Source organism: Vitis riparia, chromosome 2, assembly GCF_004353265.1.
Source record: "Vitis riparia cultivar Riparia Gloire de Montpellier isolate 1030 chromosome 2, EGFV_Vit.rip_1.0, whole genome shotgun sequence".
NCBI classification, from domain to species: Eukaryota; Viridiplantae; Streptophyta; class Magnoliopsida; order Vitales; family Vitaceae; genus Vitis; species Vitis riparia.
The window spans coordinates 592,898-614,297 of NC_048432.1; the positions used below are offsets into that span (position 1 = coordinate 592,898).

Sequence of the window (21,400 nt, forward strand, 5' to 3'; positions counted from 1 at the left end):
AAGATATCAAACATATATTTATGGCATTACTAGTTCGATTGTGATTCAATCATCGGTCCAACTAATGAAGCGTAAATAAACAACTTTTCTGGTTCAATGACCGGTCCAATTTTTAAAACATTGATAAATCCTTACTTGTCATTGAATATACAAGTGGGAGCATTGAGTAGCTTGTATGATCATTGGATTTAGCATATGCTCAAAGACAACTTTCTGATGTACAATCAAGCAACTTATGGCCAACTTTGATGAAGGTTAGTATTTGATTCTGCAAGATGATTAAATTTCCATTACAGCATCGACTTCTATAAGCCTTTCTAGTAATCTTAGCTCTCAGTGTTCATATTTCATAATACACTGTTATAGCAACATATATCCTCCATATATATACATACCTTGGTTACCTGAATCTTTCTCTAATACCATTTTCCAAAGCATTATCGATCGTTTGTTCATGTGAGAATCCTCATTTCGAGCCATGGAGCTTTGACAGTAAATACAGGCAAACAGAGGAAAGAAGAATAGAAGCTGCGAAGCATAGCAAATCCACAGGGGTGAGTATAGCTGCCTTCTTACTCTTTTCAAACAACCCGATTAGAAGAAGCATCACTATTACATGCCCAAGCTTGGTTTTCAGCTCATTGACCGATTTTATCTCTAACCATTGTGGCCGTTCCTGTAAATGAAGAAAAAAAAAAAAAATTGCTTACTTATAGATATAACATGTGCCCCAAAAATATGCATATTTTTCAATCTACAAAAGCAGAATAAACCCACTTCAAATCCTTACTGTGGAGGAAAGAGGGAAAGTAATACAAATTTCATTTTCAAGTGTCCCTTTAAGAATGTTCTTTCTCCTAGTTCAGAGCACAATAGAGAGGATGAGTTTTTTCTGCATTACTGCAGTGTGGAAATTTCTGAAATATAGGCAAAACTCAAGCTGACCTGTAGAGTGAATAAGCCAAAGAGATTGGATCTCTGCTGATTTCTTTCCTCTGGCAGTGACTTTGCAAGGTCAAGATTGCTGACAAAGAGCTCATAGAGACCCATTCCAAAAACCAGCATCACGGTTCCTAGAAGATAGACATCTACAAATGGAATAAAACCATTATTAATAGGATTGATTAAGATGGACACTGATCTTAAAAAAATCAGAGATCAAAGAGGATGCACCACGCATGTATGCATTTCTTATCACTCCCAGATAAACAAATAGTGATTTTTACTGGATAATGACTGCTAATAATTGTAATAAGAGAGTGAATTTGCTCTAATATACCACCTACATTTTCCAAGTCAAAACTGAAGTTCGGTAACTAAAGGATTGTGTCAAGTCAAACTAAACATGTCATACCTCCATAGGGGATCTTCATAAGGCATAAGTTTTAGTCCCAGCTGGATCTCACCCATCAGTTGCATTTAGAAATCGGTACACCAAACATGTCCTAACAAGCCACCTCAGATTGTTTTTGGACACTTTATTCCAGTAATAGATGTGGATTTCCATTGAGTCTAAATTCCCAATAATAACATACATTGAATCATGAATAAAAGGTGGTATGTAGGAGGAAGAACCACTATTGTGGCTGATAGCTGGTAGGCTGGCTTCAATGAAGAGATGGAGGCCCTGGGTTTTGGGCAGCTCAAGGGTTTGACTAAGAGCCTTAGGCAAAAGGTGGGAGGTGCAGAGGGTCAACACAGAGCAATCCATGGACAAGAAGGTCTAGCCTTGGCGGTGCCATAGTTGTTGCTTTGGAGGAGAAGACTCTCCCAAAGGGAGACTTTGACTCTGCATCAAATGAAAGAACTGGAAGGTATTGGAGCTGGTTGTCATTTTAATCCCATTGGTGACATGACCCAATTTGAGAGTGAATTTATTTTGGATTAGGTGGAGAAAGAGGCTCCAGATTGGGTAACAAGGAAGATTGTGGGTCATAGTAAATTCATGGGAGTGTCATTTGAAGGTTTTGAGGAGGAGACCAGAGTCCTTTTACAATAACTAAGGGTAGATGGGGGAAGAGGGGTTATGAAGCTTTTAAGAATAGAAAGGCGAGTTGTAGTAATCAAAGAAGAGGGAACTAGAAAACCACATTGAGTTTGGTAAGTTGAGAGGATGGAGGTAAGGAGGGAGGAGAGGTAGGAGGAAGAAAGATGACAGGAAATTGTGATACTATCATCAAGATCAAGGTCATTCCCTAAAATATAAGCAATCTTAATCATCCTAGTTGGGGAGTAGCAATGAACTCTATTTCAAAGGAGTGGAGGCCAGATTTCATGAGAACTCAGGGAATGAAGATGGAGGAGATAAATGAGCAATGAAATGCTCAGACAGTAGTGGGTCAGGGCATCAGCAGACTAGGTAGCTCTAGGTGCAAAAGGTGTGATGGGAGGTTATCCTTATGATGTCAGAGAAGAGGATGGTAACTTACTAGCTTAAAAGGATGTCATAGTTAGGTTTTCCTATCTTGTGTCTGTAAACATGTAAATGATGGCTCTACATAGTTTTTCAAGATACATAACAGCTGGGTTTTTTAAAGAGTGGGTGATGGATTAGGAGCAGGACAATCCTTCTTCTAATGTTTGTGGATCTGTTCACAAAGAGAGGCAGAGGGAAGATTAGAGGCACTTCTCAGATACTAATGATATTTGCTTTTGAAAAGAGGTTTTTCACTTGACTAACAATCAGAATCTCCCTTGATATCCATATTGAAAAGATTCTCGATCATCAGAGTAGGGGGAGCACTTTCCAGATCTAACACTATATTCTTTCTTGACTGGTTAGCAATCATGTTCCTGTTTTTCTTGATTCCATTGTATGAGGGAAGACTGCCAAAATATGGTTGAAAGCTGATGGTTTCACAGAGAAACTTAAACAATGGTGGAAGGATCAAGTATTGAGCTTCTCCAATGGTGGGAGGGTTAGAAATCGAGGTCCTTTAACTTTTGTTCTAGCTAGGACATGACAGTTTCAAAAAAAGAGTTCAAAAGAAAGAATAAAGAAGAGCTGGAGAAAATGAGGTAAGGAAAGCCAGACATGGTGGAACACTCGCATCAGCAGTTTAATCATATTGGTAAACAGATCATATAATGGGAGTTATATTACCTGGGAAGAGGACATTAAATCAGCCATGGTCCAGCATCGCTGCTTGCAAATTTTGCATCACAATAATCATGTTATGAATAACACTAATAATAGCTGTCATGATCAAGGGCATTAAAGTCACTAATGTGTCTATCATGTCCATCATGTAGTGTTGGGATTGGTGATAAGTATGACACCCATCATCCCTGCACAATAATCAGGCCTCTGGTCAGGGTATTGTGTTGGAACATGGATGTGTCCAACCAAGGTGACTTCTGATATTTGTGAACCATTCAGTCCAATCTTGACAATCTGTGCAGGTGAATACTTTGCACTCAGGGTTTATGCACCAGTATATGAGCCCTTAACCATCAAAGGTTGGTTGATTTTCATGGTTTTTCATTGCAAAGACAAATGGTTGATAGTCTGGGTCATGCTGAAGAGCATTAAGTGTATGACTAATAAGTTCAAACTCGAGCACAAGATGATGAATGACAAGAAGTTCCTTTCTTGACATTTGAAGTCTATTCCAAGAAAGGTCCAGTCATGATGCTGACTATTGTTAAAAGAAAGTTTTGAAGATTTAGCATACCTCCTCCCTAGTTTACAGGGAGGAGACACAAATAATGGTGCTTGGGATAGAGTAGCTTTTGAGAAATGTCTTGACAAGAATGGAGAAAATCCTTCTAGCTAGATGGAAAACTTATTTGTTAGATTCATCAAGAACAGTTTTTGGAGGAAAGCTAGAGCTGTCCATTAATCGAGAAGATCGTTGCATAAAATAAAAGGCATGAACTGATTGTGCCATATCAAATAACTTTCAAAACAAATTTGATTGGGAAATGATTTGTGATATTACAAATTAGGAATAAAAAAGGAAGATGACATTGAGGTCACTATTAAGGTGAAGCCCAGGATAAAGAATAGGAAAGGGAATAGAATATGGAGTTGTGTAATTGGGAAAACACACACAGACATAAAATGTATTATCTCCTGTATGCTAATGAGAAAAGCTAGAATGAAGTAAGGAATTCTGATCCAACAAAAAACAAAGGAAGATAGAATGAAGTAAGAAAGAAGAAAAAAAGACAGTGAAGAAGGAAAAGGATTGGGACAAGAACCAGGTTCTGTCAGGTTGGCTATGATGCCATATGTAGCAGGTTGAGGAAGACCCAAACAAGACCTAATTAGACTGCGCATTTATATATTCTTATGAAAAGTACAATACTCATTAATACAAGACAACTGTAATACCCTTGATAGAGGAGACGGAATTCACGAGGTTGGCAGAGAGATACAGAGCAGAGATGGAGAATCCTTTTGAGGAGAAGTGATGTAGAACAGTAGAGAAAAACTAATACAAAAAGGAGAAATAGAAGTAGAAGAAAGATATTCTAAATGATTCTGAATATTATTAATCAAAAGTCTAAAGTGTGTTTTTCAGACATTAAAAATGATATAACGAAGATGCAGTCCGGATCTAAGAAGGTTAAAGGTTTCACTAAGGCATTAATTTAAGAGAGGCCGGGATTTTGTGAGGGATCAACTGATGCGGGCTTCAGAACATTTCATAAATGCATTGTTTTAGTTCAAAGCCTAAATGCCACCTTTTTCTCTTGTTACCAAAAAGGAAGGCAGCAGAAGACCTCAAAGACTTTTTTATTACCAGCTTGGTAGGGAGTTTTAAAAGCTGACATGCCCAGGTCTTGATCTTGAGATAGAGGGTAGGGGACAAGCTGGTGTAGCATTCTAAAAATGCAAAGGCAAATTCTGGATGTAGTTCAGGTGGCAAATGAATATGCTCTCTATTATGAGGAATCATGATCCAGCCTCCTGAGCAAATTGAATATAGACAAGGTTATGATCAAATTACTTGGAGTTTTTCTATTTCATGTTCTGAGGGAGAGATGGATTGTTGTTTGTTTCTCAACTGTAAGGTTCTCAGTGATGGATGACTAGAGCCCTCAGGTATGCTCAGCAGCTAGAGAGGTCTGATACAAGGGGATCCCTTTGTCACCCTATCTTATCATTATGGCTAAGGAGGTGCTTACGTGACTTATCTTTAGGGCAATGGAACATGCGTGGTTGAAGGATTTGTGGTAGGAAGAAAAAATGAGGAAACAGTTCCAATCTTGCCTCTTTTTAATGCAGGAGATTTTATGGTCCTTTGTGCTGTGAATATGGTGCAATTGAGAAGCATTGGAAACTTTTTTTTTTTCTATATGCTTTAAGGCAGTTTTGGGGTTAGGAATGCATCTGGAGAAAAAAAGAAAGTCAAGCTAATTTCACCCATTATGAAGGTGCAAAGGAGCCTAGCTTCTTGCAAATTTGAGGGGGAGAAGTAGGGTTGCTACCAGGATATGATGATATATTGTCTCAAAGGGAGAAGTACCATCTACCAAAAGGAAATGATTTGAGTTCAATTTATAATACTTTAACAACATGGCTATGTATTTCATGTGCTCTTTACATCCCCTCTATGTTTACTAAGAGGATAGAAAAACTTTTTTTTTGATAAACAAAGAGAACCATTAGATTAAAAACACGCCAGAAAATAGGGGGCGCTCCCTATGCACACAGGTTGTATACAAAGAAGGCCCAAAACATGGCAACAAAAGAAAGATAAAGTCTAATAAGGATTAGTTAAACAACAACCCTATCACCCAACAAATTCCGAAAAGAGAGATAGTCCAAGTCCAAGTCCACAAATTGTTGAGACCACTCAAGCAGGGACCGAAGAAAGAGTTTCCTCAAGCTCGTATTTGACATCTCTTCCTCTTGGAAGGTTCTTCAATTTCGCTCTCCCCAAATACACCAAAACAGACAAATAGGCGCCATTTTCCAAACTACACTCCTTTTCTTCCCCATGCCTTTCATTTTCCATTCAAGAAGCAAATTTCTCACGGAATCCGGGAGCACCCACACCACCCCAAAAGAAGAAAACAACAAATTCCAAAGATCCCTTGTCTTACCACAATGAATTAGGATGTGATTTGCCGTTTCCTCATTTTCTTTGCACAGGTTGCATCTATTAGCCATAGACCAACCCCTCCTCATTAGCATATCTATAGTGGAAATTTTACCCCAAACTGCTTCCCAAGCAAAAAAACGAGTTCTTAAAGGGGCATACGAACCCCAAACCTCCTTTTCTGGAAATAAAGGGCTATTGTCTTCCTTCAAAGACCTATAATAAGAATTTACCTTAAACGTTCCTTTCCTCTCAATTTTCCAAACCAGAAAATCCTCCCCTTCTTGCACCCTTACTGCAGAAATGTAACCCAAAAAGCGGTTCACCTCCTCCAACTCCCAATCTTGAAAGGGTCTTCTAAAGTGCACCTCCCAACCCCCGTCTCCACCTTCTTGTCTTCCCCATAGATCAGCCACTATTGCAGAATTATTAGCTGCAATTCTAAACAGCAAAGGGAAGAGATCCTTTAGCTTAGAGTCTCCTACCCACATGTCCCACCAAAATCTGGTTCGTCTCCCATTTCCAATACGAATCCTAGTTCTAAGAAAGAACTCCTCCTAGTTCTAAGAAAGAACTCCTCCCAACCCTTCCTAATGTCTTTCCAAAGGCCCGTCCCATAAGACTCTCTCACCTCTCTAGTGGTCCACCCACCTTGCACCTCCCCAAATTTACCAACAATGACTCTTCTCCAAAAACTCTCCCTTTCTATAGGAAATCTCCATAGCCATTTTCCGAGCAAAGCATGATTGAAATCCTTCAAGTACCTTAACCCCAACCCTCCATGCCTCTTATCTTTGCAAATAACCGCCCATCTTACCAAGTGGACCTTCCTTCTTTCCTCCATATCTCCCCACAAGAACTCCCTTTGAATTTTTTCCAATCTGAGTCTCACTTTCCTTGGGATAACAAAAAGAGACATGAAGTAGATAGGGAGATTTGAGAGTGTGCTCTTTATGAGGGTAAGACGACCTCCCTTAGAGAGACATTGTTTTTTCCACATAGCCAACTTTCTCTTGAATCTTTCTTCTACCCCATCCCAAACTCTACACGACTTGTGGGATGCTCCAAGAGGTAGGCCTAGATAATTCGTAGGGAGATTCCCCACTTTACACCCGAAAACTGCAGCAGCTCTATCCACCTCTTCCATTCCCCCAATTGGAATAATTTCGCTTTTCTGCAAATTAATTTTTAGGCCTGAAACTACTTCAAAACATATTACAACCCACTTCCAAAAAATCAGCTGATCCCTATCATCCTCACAAAAAAGGAGAGTGTCATCAGCAAACAACAGGTGGAAGACCGACACCCCTTCTCCACGTCTTCCCGTTGCCTTGAAGCCCCTAATAATACCATTCTCCTCAGCTCTTGAAATTAAACTACTGAGCGCTTCCATGATCAGCACAAACAAATAAGGTGAGAGTGGATCACCCTGCCTTAGGCCTCTAAACATTGAGAAGAAATCTGTGGGAGTACCATTCACTAAAACTGCCATTCTCACAGTTGATATGCAACAAAAAATCCATTTACGCCATTTTGGACCAAAACCCATCTTCTCCAAGACTGACATAAGGAACCTCTAGTTTACATGGTCATAAGCCTTCTCAATGTCCAATTTGCACACTAAGCCTGTCCCAACACTTCTCTTCCTTGAGTCTATCGCCTCATTAGCCACCAAAACAGCATCCAAAATCTGCCTCCCTTCCATAAAAGCATTCTGACTATTCGAAACCAATTTTCCCATTACTCCTTTCAACCTATTTGCTAGAACTTTAGCAATAATTTTATAAAGACTCCCCACTAGACTGATTGGTCTATAATCTTGCACATCACTAGCCCCCTCTTTCTTCGGGATAAGCACTAAGAAGGTTGCATTATGGCTTTGAAAGATCACATTCTGCGAGTGGAGCTCCTCAAAGACCTGCATCACTTCCCCCCCAACAACAGGCCAGCAGGTCTTCCAGAAAGCCAGCGTAAAGCCATCCGGCCCTGGCGCCTTGTCTCCCCCCAGATCGAAGAGAGCTCTGAGCACCTCCTCGATCGAGAATTGCCTCTCCAAAATATCATTATCCAAGGAATCAAGAGTATTAAAAAGACCAAACTCCACTTCTGGTCTTCTCACTATGGGGTCCTCAAACATGGACTTAAAGTAAGACCCAATCCCTTCTTTAAGCTCCTCCTCTTTACTCAGCCTAATACCCCTAACTGTTAGGCTACTGATAAAGTTTCCCCTTCTCCTTGCATTAGCCATCCGGTGGAAGAACTTGGTGTTGCTATCTCCCTCCTTCAGCTAAAGGGCCCTTGACTTCTGCCTCCAGGAGATTATTTCGAGGATGGCACAATGATTAAATTTGTCTCTGGCTGCCCCCTGACTCCTCCTATCTTCCTCAAAGAGAGAGCCAATACTTTCTAAATTGTCCTAATATTTTAACTTCTCCCAGGCTGCATCCTTCTTAACTGATACATCGCCAAGGGATTCTTTATTCCACATCTTCAGGTCGTGTTTCAAAGCCTGAAGCTTCTTCGCTATCACAAAGCTTGGACTCCCCCTAAAATTGTAAGACTGCCACCATTCTTTAACCTTATCCATAAATCCTTCCACCCTTAGCCACATGTTTTCAAACCTAAACGGGCTTTTACCTTTTCTCACCCCACCACAGTCCAACAGAATTGGACAATGGTCAGAAACAGGTCTAGTAAGAAGACATTGCATTGCCCCGGTCACTCGTTCCTCCCAGTCTCCTGAGAACAGAAAACGATCTAACCGAGCCTTTAGGGCCCCTCCTTCCCCTCCTATCCAAGTGAAGGCTCCACCCCCCCAGAGGTGGGTCAACTAGTTCAAACTCATCGATAAAGCTTGAAAACTCTCTCATCGCAGTTGACATCTGCCTTCCATTGCTCGTTTCAACTGGGAACCGCACTACATTAAAATCCCCTGCTATGCACCAGGGATCATTCCACAGCCCCTTGATTGCGGCTAACTCCTCCCACAACTCCCTCCTCTCCCTTCCTTTGCTCGGGCCATATAACCCAGAGAAAACTCAAACAAAGCCCTCTTCACAATTTCTAAAGCGACAAGAGATAGAAAAAGACCCCACTTCGAACTCCAACCCTTCCAAAACTCTTTTATCCCACATTACTAGCACCCCACCTGCTGCACCCCTAGCATCTAAAGACACCCAACCTAAATTCCTCCCAATTCCCAAACTCTTGACAACCCTATCAGACATTTCCTTCATCTTTGTCTCCTGAAGACATACCAGATCTGGCTTGTGTTTTCTCACCATCGACTTGATGACCATCCTTTTATCTGGGTCATGCATGCCTCTAACATTCCAGGACAGTAATCTAAGCTTCATAAGGGACCACGGTCATTTGCCTTCCCAACTCCCCTTCCTCTGTCTCTCTTCCAGCCACTCCATCATAGTTAATGGTGCTGACGAGCTTCTTCAACTCTCTGTCCTTCCTAAGAGGATAGAAAAACTTTAGAGGGACAACTTATGAAGGGAAGAAATTCAAGTACAACTCTAAACAAGTTGGAGGGCTGGGCTAATAAGCTGTTCTAGGGAACCGGCTGTGGAGGGACATGAGGTGTTCTCACAGGATTGATTTGTTGAAAAGTGTCAGCAAGATGTGACAAGATTTTAGGAGTGAGTTTCATTTGTAATAGGGAATGAGGCTAGAGTAAAGTCTTGGATAGACATCTGATATGGAGATAAGCCTTTGAAAGTAACTTTTCCTGACCTTTTGGCCACAGCTAGGAATAAGGAGGCTAAGGTGTTGGATTATTGGGGAACAGGGAAGGGGTATACAGGGTTCTTTATGCAGACCAACATTCTTATCCCTCTTTCAGAGTGGGAGCTGGAGTTTATCAATTAGGTTCCATAAGGTTCTATTTGGTGCTCAGATGGTGCAGGAGGGTATTATCAAATGGGAGGACCAAGCCAACAATGGTTACTTCTTTATAAAATCATTACCTGGGGCACTGTTAAGGGAATTTCCTTGGAAAAAGATATGGCGCAGCTACAGTCCCACAAAGGGGTCTTTTCTCTGGCTGCTTCATTGGAAAGGATTTTGACTATTGATCACCAAGTTCACAGAGGTAAGATCCTTCCCAACTGGTCCTCTGCATGCAAGCAAGATGAGAAGACACTGGACCTGGGATTAATTGGTCATGAAGAGAATGTAATGTTTGACAGGAATCTCCTTTGGGTTTCATGTGGATGCTTTGGAAGGAAAGGAGCCAAAGGACTTTCAGAGAGGAGAAACTCTCGATATTGAAACCTAGCATTTATCCCTTTCTACTTTGTACTATTAGCCTCAAGAGTTCCATTTGGAAAGGAGAAGTTCCTTTTTCTTCTCCTTGGTGAGTTAAATTGTGCCACTAGATTTCTACTCTTTCTTGTCTTTCTGATCCGTGTATACTCTGCCTGTAGTTGGGTTGGACCTCCTTTACACTCCCTAACAAATTATTAGCCTTACCAAAGAAGTTTCTACTTTTCGAAATCATTTAACACTCCACCATCTCAACATACAATATATTTTCTATAAAAGAGCAACATTTCAAATTAGAGAAGTTAAATGAGTGCAGATAGAAGATCAAGGATAGGACAAATAATGAAAATGAATCATAAACCCACCAATAGCCTCAACCAGCAACAAAATCACATTGGTGTGATTCACAAAGTACTCCATGAACGACATCGCAACATAAGTGCAACCCTGCATGTCTCAGCAAATAATTTAAATCAAAGCGAGGCCAAAAAGAAATCCAACTAATAACATGAGATCAATACAAAAATAGAGTAATTAAACACCAATGTCATGATTCTACTTACGGCTGCAACTTAGGTGGGTCCAACCCACTCAACCCATGCCTAACCTAAGGTTTGCATTGGCGTGGGCAAGGTGTCAATGGGTTAGGGTCAGGCTGACATGCAATCAATACAAAAATAGAGTTATTAAACACCAATGTCATGGTTCTACTTACAGCTGCAACTTAGGTTGGTTCAACCCACCCAACCCATGCCTAACCCGAGGTTCACATTGGCGTGGGCAGGGGTGTCAATGGGTTAAGGCCAAGCTTGGGTTGAAAAAATACCAACCTGAAGATATTAGGGTTCGCACCAATTGAAGGTGTAGGCAACCCACCGAAACCCAAAGCCACATATTATTATTTATTTTTTACTTGTACTATTTATCATTTTATTTAAAATATGGAAAAATATTTTAAAATTTTGAAAGAACTCTAACATTTGCCTTTTACAATTGTCCTATACTAATAATTTTTTTTTTTTTTTGATAAGTAAGAAATTGTATTAAAAAAACGCAAAAAGAGAGCAAGAGTATATAGGTCATATACAAGTAAAACAAGCAAAAAGTAGAAAAGAGGGTATAAAAAAAAAATACTCTCTCCCTCACCCAATGCCCAACCACTCTATGAAATCAATCAAATGCATATACCCGTCACCTATATAAACCCTAACCCACACAGAGAAATTGTTTAGGAATAAACTTTTTAGCCTTTAATCAGACAATTCCACACTATAAAAAAATCTCGTCTCTTTCCTTCCAAAGCGTCCAGAAAATGCAATTAGGGGCTGCTCTTTGAGCCTTACTACGCCTTTTCTCTATAAAAGTCTCATTTCACCCTCAAAGGGTTTCCCTAACTATCTCAGAAATAATCCACCAAACACCAAAAATGGAGAACACCAGCTGCCATAGTAATCTCGCCTTGTCACAATGAAGAAGGATATGGTCTATGGTCTTTAACTCCACTTTGCATAAAGCACATCTATTGGCCAAAGTCCACCCTCTTTTTTTAAGTTGATCCAAAGTCAAAACCTTTCCCCAACAAGCCTCCCAAGTGAAGAAACTTGCCTTTGATGGAATCCAAGGGTTCCACACTATTTTTAAAGGGAACGGGGTTGTACAACCATTCTCTAACACAAAATAAAGCCCTTTAACAGAGAAGACACCTTTGTTCCCACCCTTCCAAACTACTCTATCATTTTGTTCCCTTTTCATTGAATGTCTTTGAAGTAAAGAAAGAAAGCGCTCCATGACACCCAACTCCTAATCATTCAAGTTCTTAACAAAACGGAAACTCCAATTACCACCTTTTCCTCTATGCTCCCACAGATCAGCTATCAATGCCTCTTTGGAATCAAATAAGGCAAACAAGGACGGAAAAATCTCAAATAAAGGCTCCTCACTACACCATCTATCTTTCCAAAACTTCACCCTCCTCCCATTACCCACCACAAAGGAAATCATAGAATTAAAAAGCTCCCAATGCTTCTCAATCTCTTTCCATACCCCAACTCCATAGGAATCTCTCACCACTCTTGACCTCCACCCCCTTTCCTCCTCCCCAAACTTACCCTTAATGATTTTCTTCCATAAAGAATCTCCTTCACTTGCATACTAATAAATTTATCATTCTTGTTTAATTATCAAAACATTTTTAAATGTTGAAACTGGAGTCTAAAGTTGTCATTTATATTATATTAATAATTAAAAATATATTTAATAGTTTTGAGACATATTTCGCTTGTAAAATCTTATTATGCAATATGGTTTATATATTATAACTTTGAAATAAGTACTTACTTATTAGGAGACTCTATTATACCTTTTGTTTGATAACCCATTGGAACCCTAAGGAACTCGAGATGCCCACAAACTTAGCATGGGTTGAGAATTCCCAACCTAACCTCATCTTGGGTTTAGCATGGGTTGTACATATGGATACATGGGTTAGCCTTTCAACCCGCCCAAGTTGGAGCCTTGGTATTGCTACCACAGAAGTCCCATCAATAGATGTATAATATTAATCCCTTATATTCTGGATATCACTTTTCCATGAAATAATGGAACCACAGGCAAAGGAATGCCTCACCAACATTTTAGAGTGCATGTGCCATTTCCAATTTTTAGAAGACAATGTAAAAAAGAAAATTAAATTTCCATTATAGTTTAGAAATGTCAATAGATTTTCATTATACAAACATCATGTATTAGGCTGCCACAAACAAGCATGTAGAATGAGAAATTTCTTTCTGAAACATACAAATTAAAGACATTATGGCAATTAAATAACCATAACATCAATGTGAATCTTACAGGATAAGTAAATGCCTCAATCCAATCTATTGCATGATTTTACTAATGTATAATGAAGACTTACTGTCCACTACTTGAATCCTAAGTTTTTGTTAAACCAAACTAAGGTGTAATGGTGAAAAGGATGTTTCTTTTTCATTTCCTTTATAGAACCAAACAAGGAAAGTTAATTACTTCCATTTCAGTTCTCTGAAATGTGAAATGAGATATAGGAAACAAAATCTGATTCCATTCATTTCATTTCTATTAGCTGAAATTCTTTTCAATCAAGGATTTAGTTCCAAATATAGGGTGCTAAGGAAGGGAATTGGGTTGCTGAGAAAGTCTAGAGTGGGATTCACCCTACCTACTATAATACAATGATGAAAAATAAATTGATGATGCTTTGGATCCTTAAAATATTCCTAAGAAAGATTTATGGAGAAAGCCCATACTTCAATGCTCTGTTTGGATCAAGGGATTTATTAGGTAAAGGAAAATTAAGAAGGGAATCTAAATTCTCCTGTTTGATGTGTCATGGTACGAAGAAAAATCAAATATAACAAAAATGATTCAAAATTTTATATGCTTTCTAATTCATCTTTATAGAGAAAGAGAGAAGATGAGAAATAAATATTGAGAAGCATGTATACTTATCAAAATAAATAAATCTTGAGAAGCATGTAATAGAAATTTATTGAGCTTAAACCTTTTTTTGCCTTCACTTTCTCTTTCCTTCCACATTTGTCTTTCATTTTCTCTCTTTTGTACTTTTCCTCAAACTTTCCAAGATTCAAATGGAACATAAAAGGTTGAAACTAAAGGATATTAATCAAATCAAATGCCAATCTTGATAACATACAAACCACATATAACTATTACTGATCTACAAGATAATGATAAGATACGCCAGGTGTGCCTCAGTGCTCTAACTCACTTTATGGTTCAGATCCAATTTTCTGTCACATGTGTATTCTGAATTATATAGAAGCCATGGGTTGCAGGATATTACAGATCTCTCTATACTTCAGTAGTGAAACTCTCGACATTTTCTCCTGTATACATGGTTTCAACTAAGCTCATCAGTGGATAAGATTTGTTTTGCTGAGAGAGTACACTGGATTCAGATATCTGTCATCTATTGTACTTCATTGAATAAATGCTTTGTTCTTGTGAAAATGAAAAAAGAAAAAGGAGAATGAAAAAAAATCCACATCTCACTCATGCTCACTTTATGACATGTTTCTTGACTGCCCACCATTTTGGAACCACAAACCATGGCTACCATTACAGCCAGCAATTTCATTCTTGAAATCATGATTAGCCATGTATCCTGTCTTATAAGATTTACCCATAATAGACATTCATTGATCACCTAACACTTTAAAGAAGCACAACTCCCCTTCATCCATCTTGTTTTAATTTTATAATGACCTGAATCTTTTAGGACCAATTATATTGAAAGAACTAGCCATCAAATTTCACCCCTTTTCTGAAGACCTCACTTAAAGCATCTTTTTAAGATGATAACTCAAACCCTTAATCTATTGTTGCCAACTTAAATGTTGTGTATCAGAAAACAACATAACCATGAGACCTTGATGCAATGGAATAGAAGAGAACTTTCCTAAACATGTTGACTGGCATATGAATAATACCAAGAAGAGGGATGCACGTCTTGTTGATGTCACACAAAAACACCAATAATAAACAAAATTAGGAGAAAATCATCAAATTTTGTATTATTGAAAAAAAAAAACAAAAAAAATCTCTTCCTAATAATAAAACCCTTTTAAATAAGGTCACATATCCGAAAAAGGTTTAAAAAATAAAATAAAAGTGAAATTTCCACAAAAAAAAAAAAAAAGAGAGAGAAAAACTAAAATTGGATCATAAAAATATTCAACCCAAGGGTTATAACAGATTTTGATTTTGGCATTCCTACATGAACATGACAACAAGAATAGTTTTAAAAGACGCACTTAAAGCACTCTTGGACCTAAGGCACGACCACTCCCTAGCTATAGTGTCTCCCTTGCCAAGGCATGCACCTTGTTGGAGAAACATGCCTCTTCTACTTTACTTTTCCTTTTTAAACACTTTTATTATTGAAATTTCTAATTGTATATTGAAATTTATATAATTTCATTACTTTTTATTGAATTCTTTTCTTAAATATTTAGAATCTTAAATTTTTTTTATTGATTGGATTAGATTTTGGATCACATTTTATAAAATTAATATACATCCCAAGTCACATTTCACTTTACTCAAACGTACGCCTTGTGTTCCACCTTGCTCCTAAGCTACAGGAGACTTGCAACTTAGGTCCTGTTGATGCCAAAGGTACAACCTTATGCCTTCTAAAACTATGAAAACAACAAAAATTACTGGTTTTTGGGCCCTAAACGATGTAATCTGACCAATAAATAGTGTACATCATGACAGTTTTGCTCCTCATGCCGATTCCTTTCCAAAATAGGTGTCCATTACAAAACTTGCCACCTTCAGGTGAAGTCATGCACTATTTCCCACATCTTTGTGATGATCACGTAGGACCGTGTAATCAAGGACCTAGTGATCCACATCATCCCTCTACTTAAATATGCCAACTAATGACATCCACAACCAGTGCAAAGTGATAAAGGCACAATACTAATTGCAACTCCATCAGCCATGCCTTTGGTATGCAAAATTCCCATACCCACCCCACCCCATGCCATCATGTTTAATTTTTTTATGGGATGAGAATGAAAATATGTTTAAATAATTGAGACAGGGTTGAGATGGGGTGATCCATCCTAAACCCGTCCTATTGCCATCCCTAATTCTAATGTAAGGAACAAACCAAAATCATTCAGCAGCCAAAATTGGAAAAGGATATGAACAGAGCATGGAAGTATGACATTTTCAAATTCATATACTACTAGCAGCTCAATGACCTAACCTGGATTCACCAACCCCAGAATTTTTTTTTTTTTTTTAATTAAATTTTTGGATTCAACAGCACCCAAAATTTTTCGGATAATAGACCGCTTAATATTTATTTTCAATCCAATATAACTAAATAGCAAAAATTTAAAATAAACAATTTGGTATATCAAAGTAAAATGCATTATCAATAAAAATTATATTAGCGTTTCAAAATCGTACCTTGATGAAACATAGAATTGATCCAACCAAAGACCCCCAGACTCCAAAAAGTGTAAAGAATCTGCAACCATAAATAACCTACAAAATCAACAAATTGAAACCATTAGCACATCAAAACCATCACATTTACGATTTCGCCACCCACACCATAACTCTTCACCTTCTCTACACTCCCCTCCACCGCTTCTGCCTTCTCGTCCTCTATCCCACCGGAGATCATCGCCGGCGCAATCGCCGTCGAGGACGACTGGGCTGCAGAGGGTATCTGGGGTCTTTTCCATGACCGAAATCTGATGTCAGATGGCCAGAGGTGAGGGAGTCTCTGCGAATTTGGAGGCGAATTGGGGGTTCTGATGAAGAGTGAAGCTGTGGGTTTAGTAAAAATGAATCGAGGTGGCTTCATGGCGCAGGAAAATGCAGGTCTTCGGGGGGAGAGATAGGGTCCGGCGATGTCTGAGTAACGGTCGGCGAGTCAGTTACAGGTGTGAAGTGAATGGCAGCCACTGAAATAGGCCTTGTAAAAATGCTTGGTTACTGCCAAGTCCACGATTTGTTCATGATTTTAGTAATCGACAAATGACACGTGTTCGAGTGAAAATAGTTTGTGTTTAAAAACTAGTAGAATTGTAATTAATAAAAAATTAGAAAATAGAAAATGATATTAACGCTAAAAACTCTTTGACACCTCGGCTTTGAATATTTTAAAATTTAAGGTGTTAAAAATATATTAAAATAAAAATAAATTATTTTTTTAAATAATTTATGAAAATTTATTTATTTCAATAATTATACTATTTAGTAATAATTAAAATTATTTTTATTTATTTTTAGTTCAATTTTTATATCAATATATATATTATTACATTTTTTGTATTTCTCTAAACCTTTAATATAATTTTCCAAAAAAAAATTATTATTATTATTTTTAATTTATTTATCACTTCTTTAAAGCTATCATAGTATAATTATCTATTATGTTATAAAATTGAGAACATTTTTTTTAAATAATTTAAATCATTTGATAATTATTTTTGAAAGTATTTTAAAAAATAATTTTTAAAACTAATTTTTTAATGATTTATGAAATAAAAATTTATTTAAAAATCTAAAATATTTTTAGTCTGTTTTTAATATTTTTAAATATATTTTAAATATAATTTTTATATGTAATGTTTTATTTTTAATTATTTTACATATTTATATAATTATTTTTTAAAATAATTCTTAAAAAAAATCAATGAAAATAATATAAAATAATTAAAAAGAAATTCTGAAAATACTTTTTTTTCTTAATTTTTTTCTTGAAAAATAGTTTTTTTTTTTTTTTTTTTTAACATAGTTGCCAACGAGTCCCTTACATTCATTTAGATGATTTAAGCCTCTCATTTAACACAAATAGGAATAAAATAGTTTTATTGATTTTAATGTCAATGTCAAGGAAGAAGAGACACATGTAATGATAGTAGGGGAAGCCGACACATGTAATGATAGTATGAGAAGCCAATCACTTGTGCACATCTCTTCCCATGTAAATACAAAAGACCAAGTGACATCATGCTTCCTATTTTAAGACACTTGGATCGACACTTGTATCTTTCTCATTTTGTTCTTTGTACTCGCTGCCATTTGGCAACAATCTTCATATTGTAAAAATTTAGGCTAATTATGTACATGTCTCGTGCACCATTGGGTTAGGACATGGTATTTTTTAATAAAAATGTTCTTTTAAAAAAATATTATTAAAATATAATTATTTAAATAAAAAATTGTGACACTTTTGAACTCCTTTTTTATTTTTATTCTAAACTTGTCTTTTTAAAATTATAAATTTATTTTTTATACTAAACTTGTCTTTTCAAAAAACGAATTCATTTTTTATACTAAACTCATCTTTAAAAAAGATGAGTTTTATTTGAAATTAAAAAGTTCCGCAAACTTAGAATTATTTTTTATGTTATGATTTTTAAAAAAATACACTACTCTTGCAAAAAAAAAAAAAAAAAGACCTCATGTTTTAGGGTTAAAGCAAAATAAGATATGCAAAACCGTTGTCTATTTGTCTGTATGTGTCTAGCTCGATTTTTTGTTGGTCTTGTCACCTTTAAAATAAGGATCGTTGTTAACTAAAGTCGAGTAAGTAGTTGAGTTTGTTCTTAGGTGCCCCTTAAGTGGGTTATTGACTCTTTTAAGAAAACTATTCTTATTTAAAGAAAAATAAGACATACATTTGATTCGATGATGTACATATGATAAATATTACATATACCATAATGTGATCTATCACATTACTTCTTAATATTTAGAAGTAATTTTAATTTTCTTGTATAAAATATTTAAGAAAATTATAGTTATAAAGGTTATTTTGAACGTGAAAAACTACCAAGAGGCATCAAAAGATGATTTTAGTCTAATTATATTATAATATGTTGTGTTTTGAAAAAACCAATAATGTCTCATAAACAGTTATAAATTTAGAAATAATTAAATTATCATTTTTTAAAAATATTTTGAATATTTGGTAGAAAATAACTATTTGATAATTAAATCTTATATCGCTTCTTTCCCTAAATATAAAAAATAAAAAGTTATCTTGCTATGATGTTATAAAATTGAGAACACTTTTTTTGAATAATTTATATTAATTTCCATGGCTGATTTAAGCCTATAATTTAATCCAAAAAGAAATAAAATTGTTTTGATTGGTTATACTATTTGACATAATTATGGAAGTGATTTTTATGTCAATGTCAAAGAAGAAGAGATACACGCAATGATAGCATGATAAGTCACTCACTCACTTGTACACACCTGTTCTCATATAAATACAAAAAAACCAAGTGACACCTTGCCTTGGATTTTTCTCATTTTGTTCTTTGTGCTAGGTGTCATTTGGCAATAATCTTGATATTCTTCCTAGTATTTTTTTAATAGAGTATTTAAGAAAAATTATAGTTATAAAGGTGATTTTAACGTAACTATATTATCCTTAAATTTTCCTTTTTAAAAATTAATTTTATATTAGATGTTACACAAATGATTGTAAATTTAGGTTAATCATATAGGTGACCCATGCACGATTAGCTTAGTACACGGTCTTACTCATCTTTTAGCGTACAAATAATGTTATAAAGGTTATTTTGTAGTTATATTCAGATCTATCCCATTACATCTAAATATTTAGAAGTAATTTTAATTTTCTCATAAAACATTTAAGAAAATTGTAGTTATAAAGGTTATTTTGAATGTGAAAAACTACCAAGAGGCATCAAAAGATAATTTTAGTCTAATTATATTATAATAAGTTGTGTTTTGAAAAAACCAATAATGTCTCACAAACGGTTATAAATTTGGAAATAATTTTTTAATTATCATTTTAAAAAAATATTTTGAATATTTGGTAAAGAACAATTATTTGATAATTAAATCTAATATCGCTTCTTTCCCTAAATATAAAAAATAAAAAGTTATATTGTTATGATATTATAAAATTGAGAACACTTTTTTGAATAACTTATTCATTTCCATGGTTGATTTAAGCCTATAATTTAACCCCAAAAAGAAATAAAATTGTTTTGATTGGTTATACTATTTGACATAATTATGAAAGTGATTTTTATGTCAATGTCAAAGAAGAAGAGACACATGTAATGATAGCATGAGAAGTCACTCACTCACTTATGCACACCTGTTCTCATATAAATACAAAAAACCAAGTGACACCTTGCCTTGGGTTTTTCTCATTTGGTTCTTTGTGCTAGCTGCCATTTGGCAATAATCTTGATATTCTTCCTACTATTTTTTTATAGAGTATTTAAAAAAAATTATAGTTATAAAGGTGATTTTAACGTAACTATATTATCCTTAAGTTTTCCTTTTTAAAAACTAATTTCATATTAGATGTCTCACAAATGATTGTAAATTTAGGTTAATTATATAGGTGACCCATGCACGATTAGCTTAGTACATGGTCTTACTCATATTTTAGCGTACAAAAACAAACATAAATGACATCATTTCTTCAAAATAATTTAGTCTTCTTATGATACAAAGACAAAAACCTCAAAACACTCTCAATATAAGCAAAACAACAGATAATCAATAATACATGCAAAGTTCAAGCATTAACCCCAACAAGTGTCTTTTGACTTGCATCTAAAAGTGGAAGAGATAAGGTGAGTTCACAACTCAGTAGGAAAGTTTATAATCATTCTGTATATATCCTTAAAAACTTGAATTATACATGTAGCATCATGCATGATAAATATTTTATAATTATTAACAAATATGCAATAATGTCAAATATGTATGCAGATTGTTAATGGTTTCATATCTACTTTGTCTCATTCATTCTCTTTCATATGATAAGTTGCTAATCCCCACCAATGTACATATCATCAATCAATACTCTAAAAGATGCTTTACCATAAATAGTGACTATTATAGGACTACCACCTAAGGGCAAGTCATATCCTATGTCTTTTGAGACTCATACCCAAGGGTAGGACCAACCTTATGTCTTTAGGGATTAAAATCCAAGCATAAAACCAACCTTATACCACCACATTGGAGTGTATTCCTTGAGGATTTTAGGGATTTTCACCCAAGGACCCATAATCCCACATAAACAATGTCTGAATTAATACTACAACTTCTTATAGATACTTTCCATCATTAATCTGTCCTTGGGATATTATTTGTCATTGTCTCATACCATTTTTGCAATGTAACCACACCATGAACCATGTCCACAATATTGAAGTCATGATTTCTCATATCAATACATATCCAAACATCATGACAACATTTTAAAACAATTCAAATACACTATGAACATCATAGCACATTAAAATAATTCATAAAATCATATTAAATATATGGTTATTTGATTAAAACGGTTTTTGAAAATCCAAAATTTGAAATTTGACCTCCCATCCCTTTTTGACCTCATTTGGACAAAAATGCCCTCATTATTTTCTTGTAAAAATAATATTTTCCTTTAAAACCTACATGTAAATACTTGAAATGATGAACGATATTTGTGTAAAAAAAAAAGAGTTACTTTTCAAGAAAAAACATGGGAAGGGTTAGATTCACAA

At 35.8% G+C, this 21,400-nt stretch overlaps 1 protein-coding gene across 1 annotated transcript; it reads right to left on the bottom strand.

Moving 5' to 3' along the window:
* Positions 1-214: 214 nt before the first annotated feature.
* On the bottom strand, positions 215-16,819 carry LOC117933072. The gene is made up of 5 exons (XM_034854440.1): positions 16,465-16,819; positions 16,305-16,382; positions 10,688-10,769; positions 946-1,088; positions 215-676 (listed from the first exon to the last, which is right to left on the bottom strand). The coding sequence occupies exons 1-5, from the start codon at positions 16,705-16,707 to the stop codon at positions 467-469; spliced, it is 756 nt and encodes a 251-aa protein (XP_034710331.1). The 5' UTR covers positions 16,708-16,819; the 3' UTR covers positions 215-466.
* Positions 16,820-21,400: the final 4,581 nt, after the last annotated feature.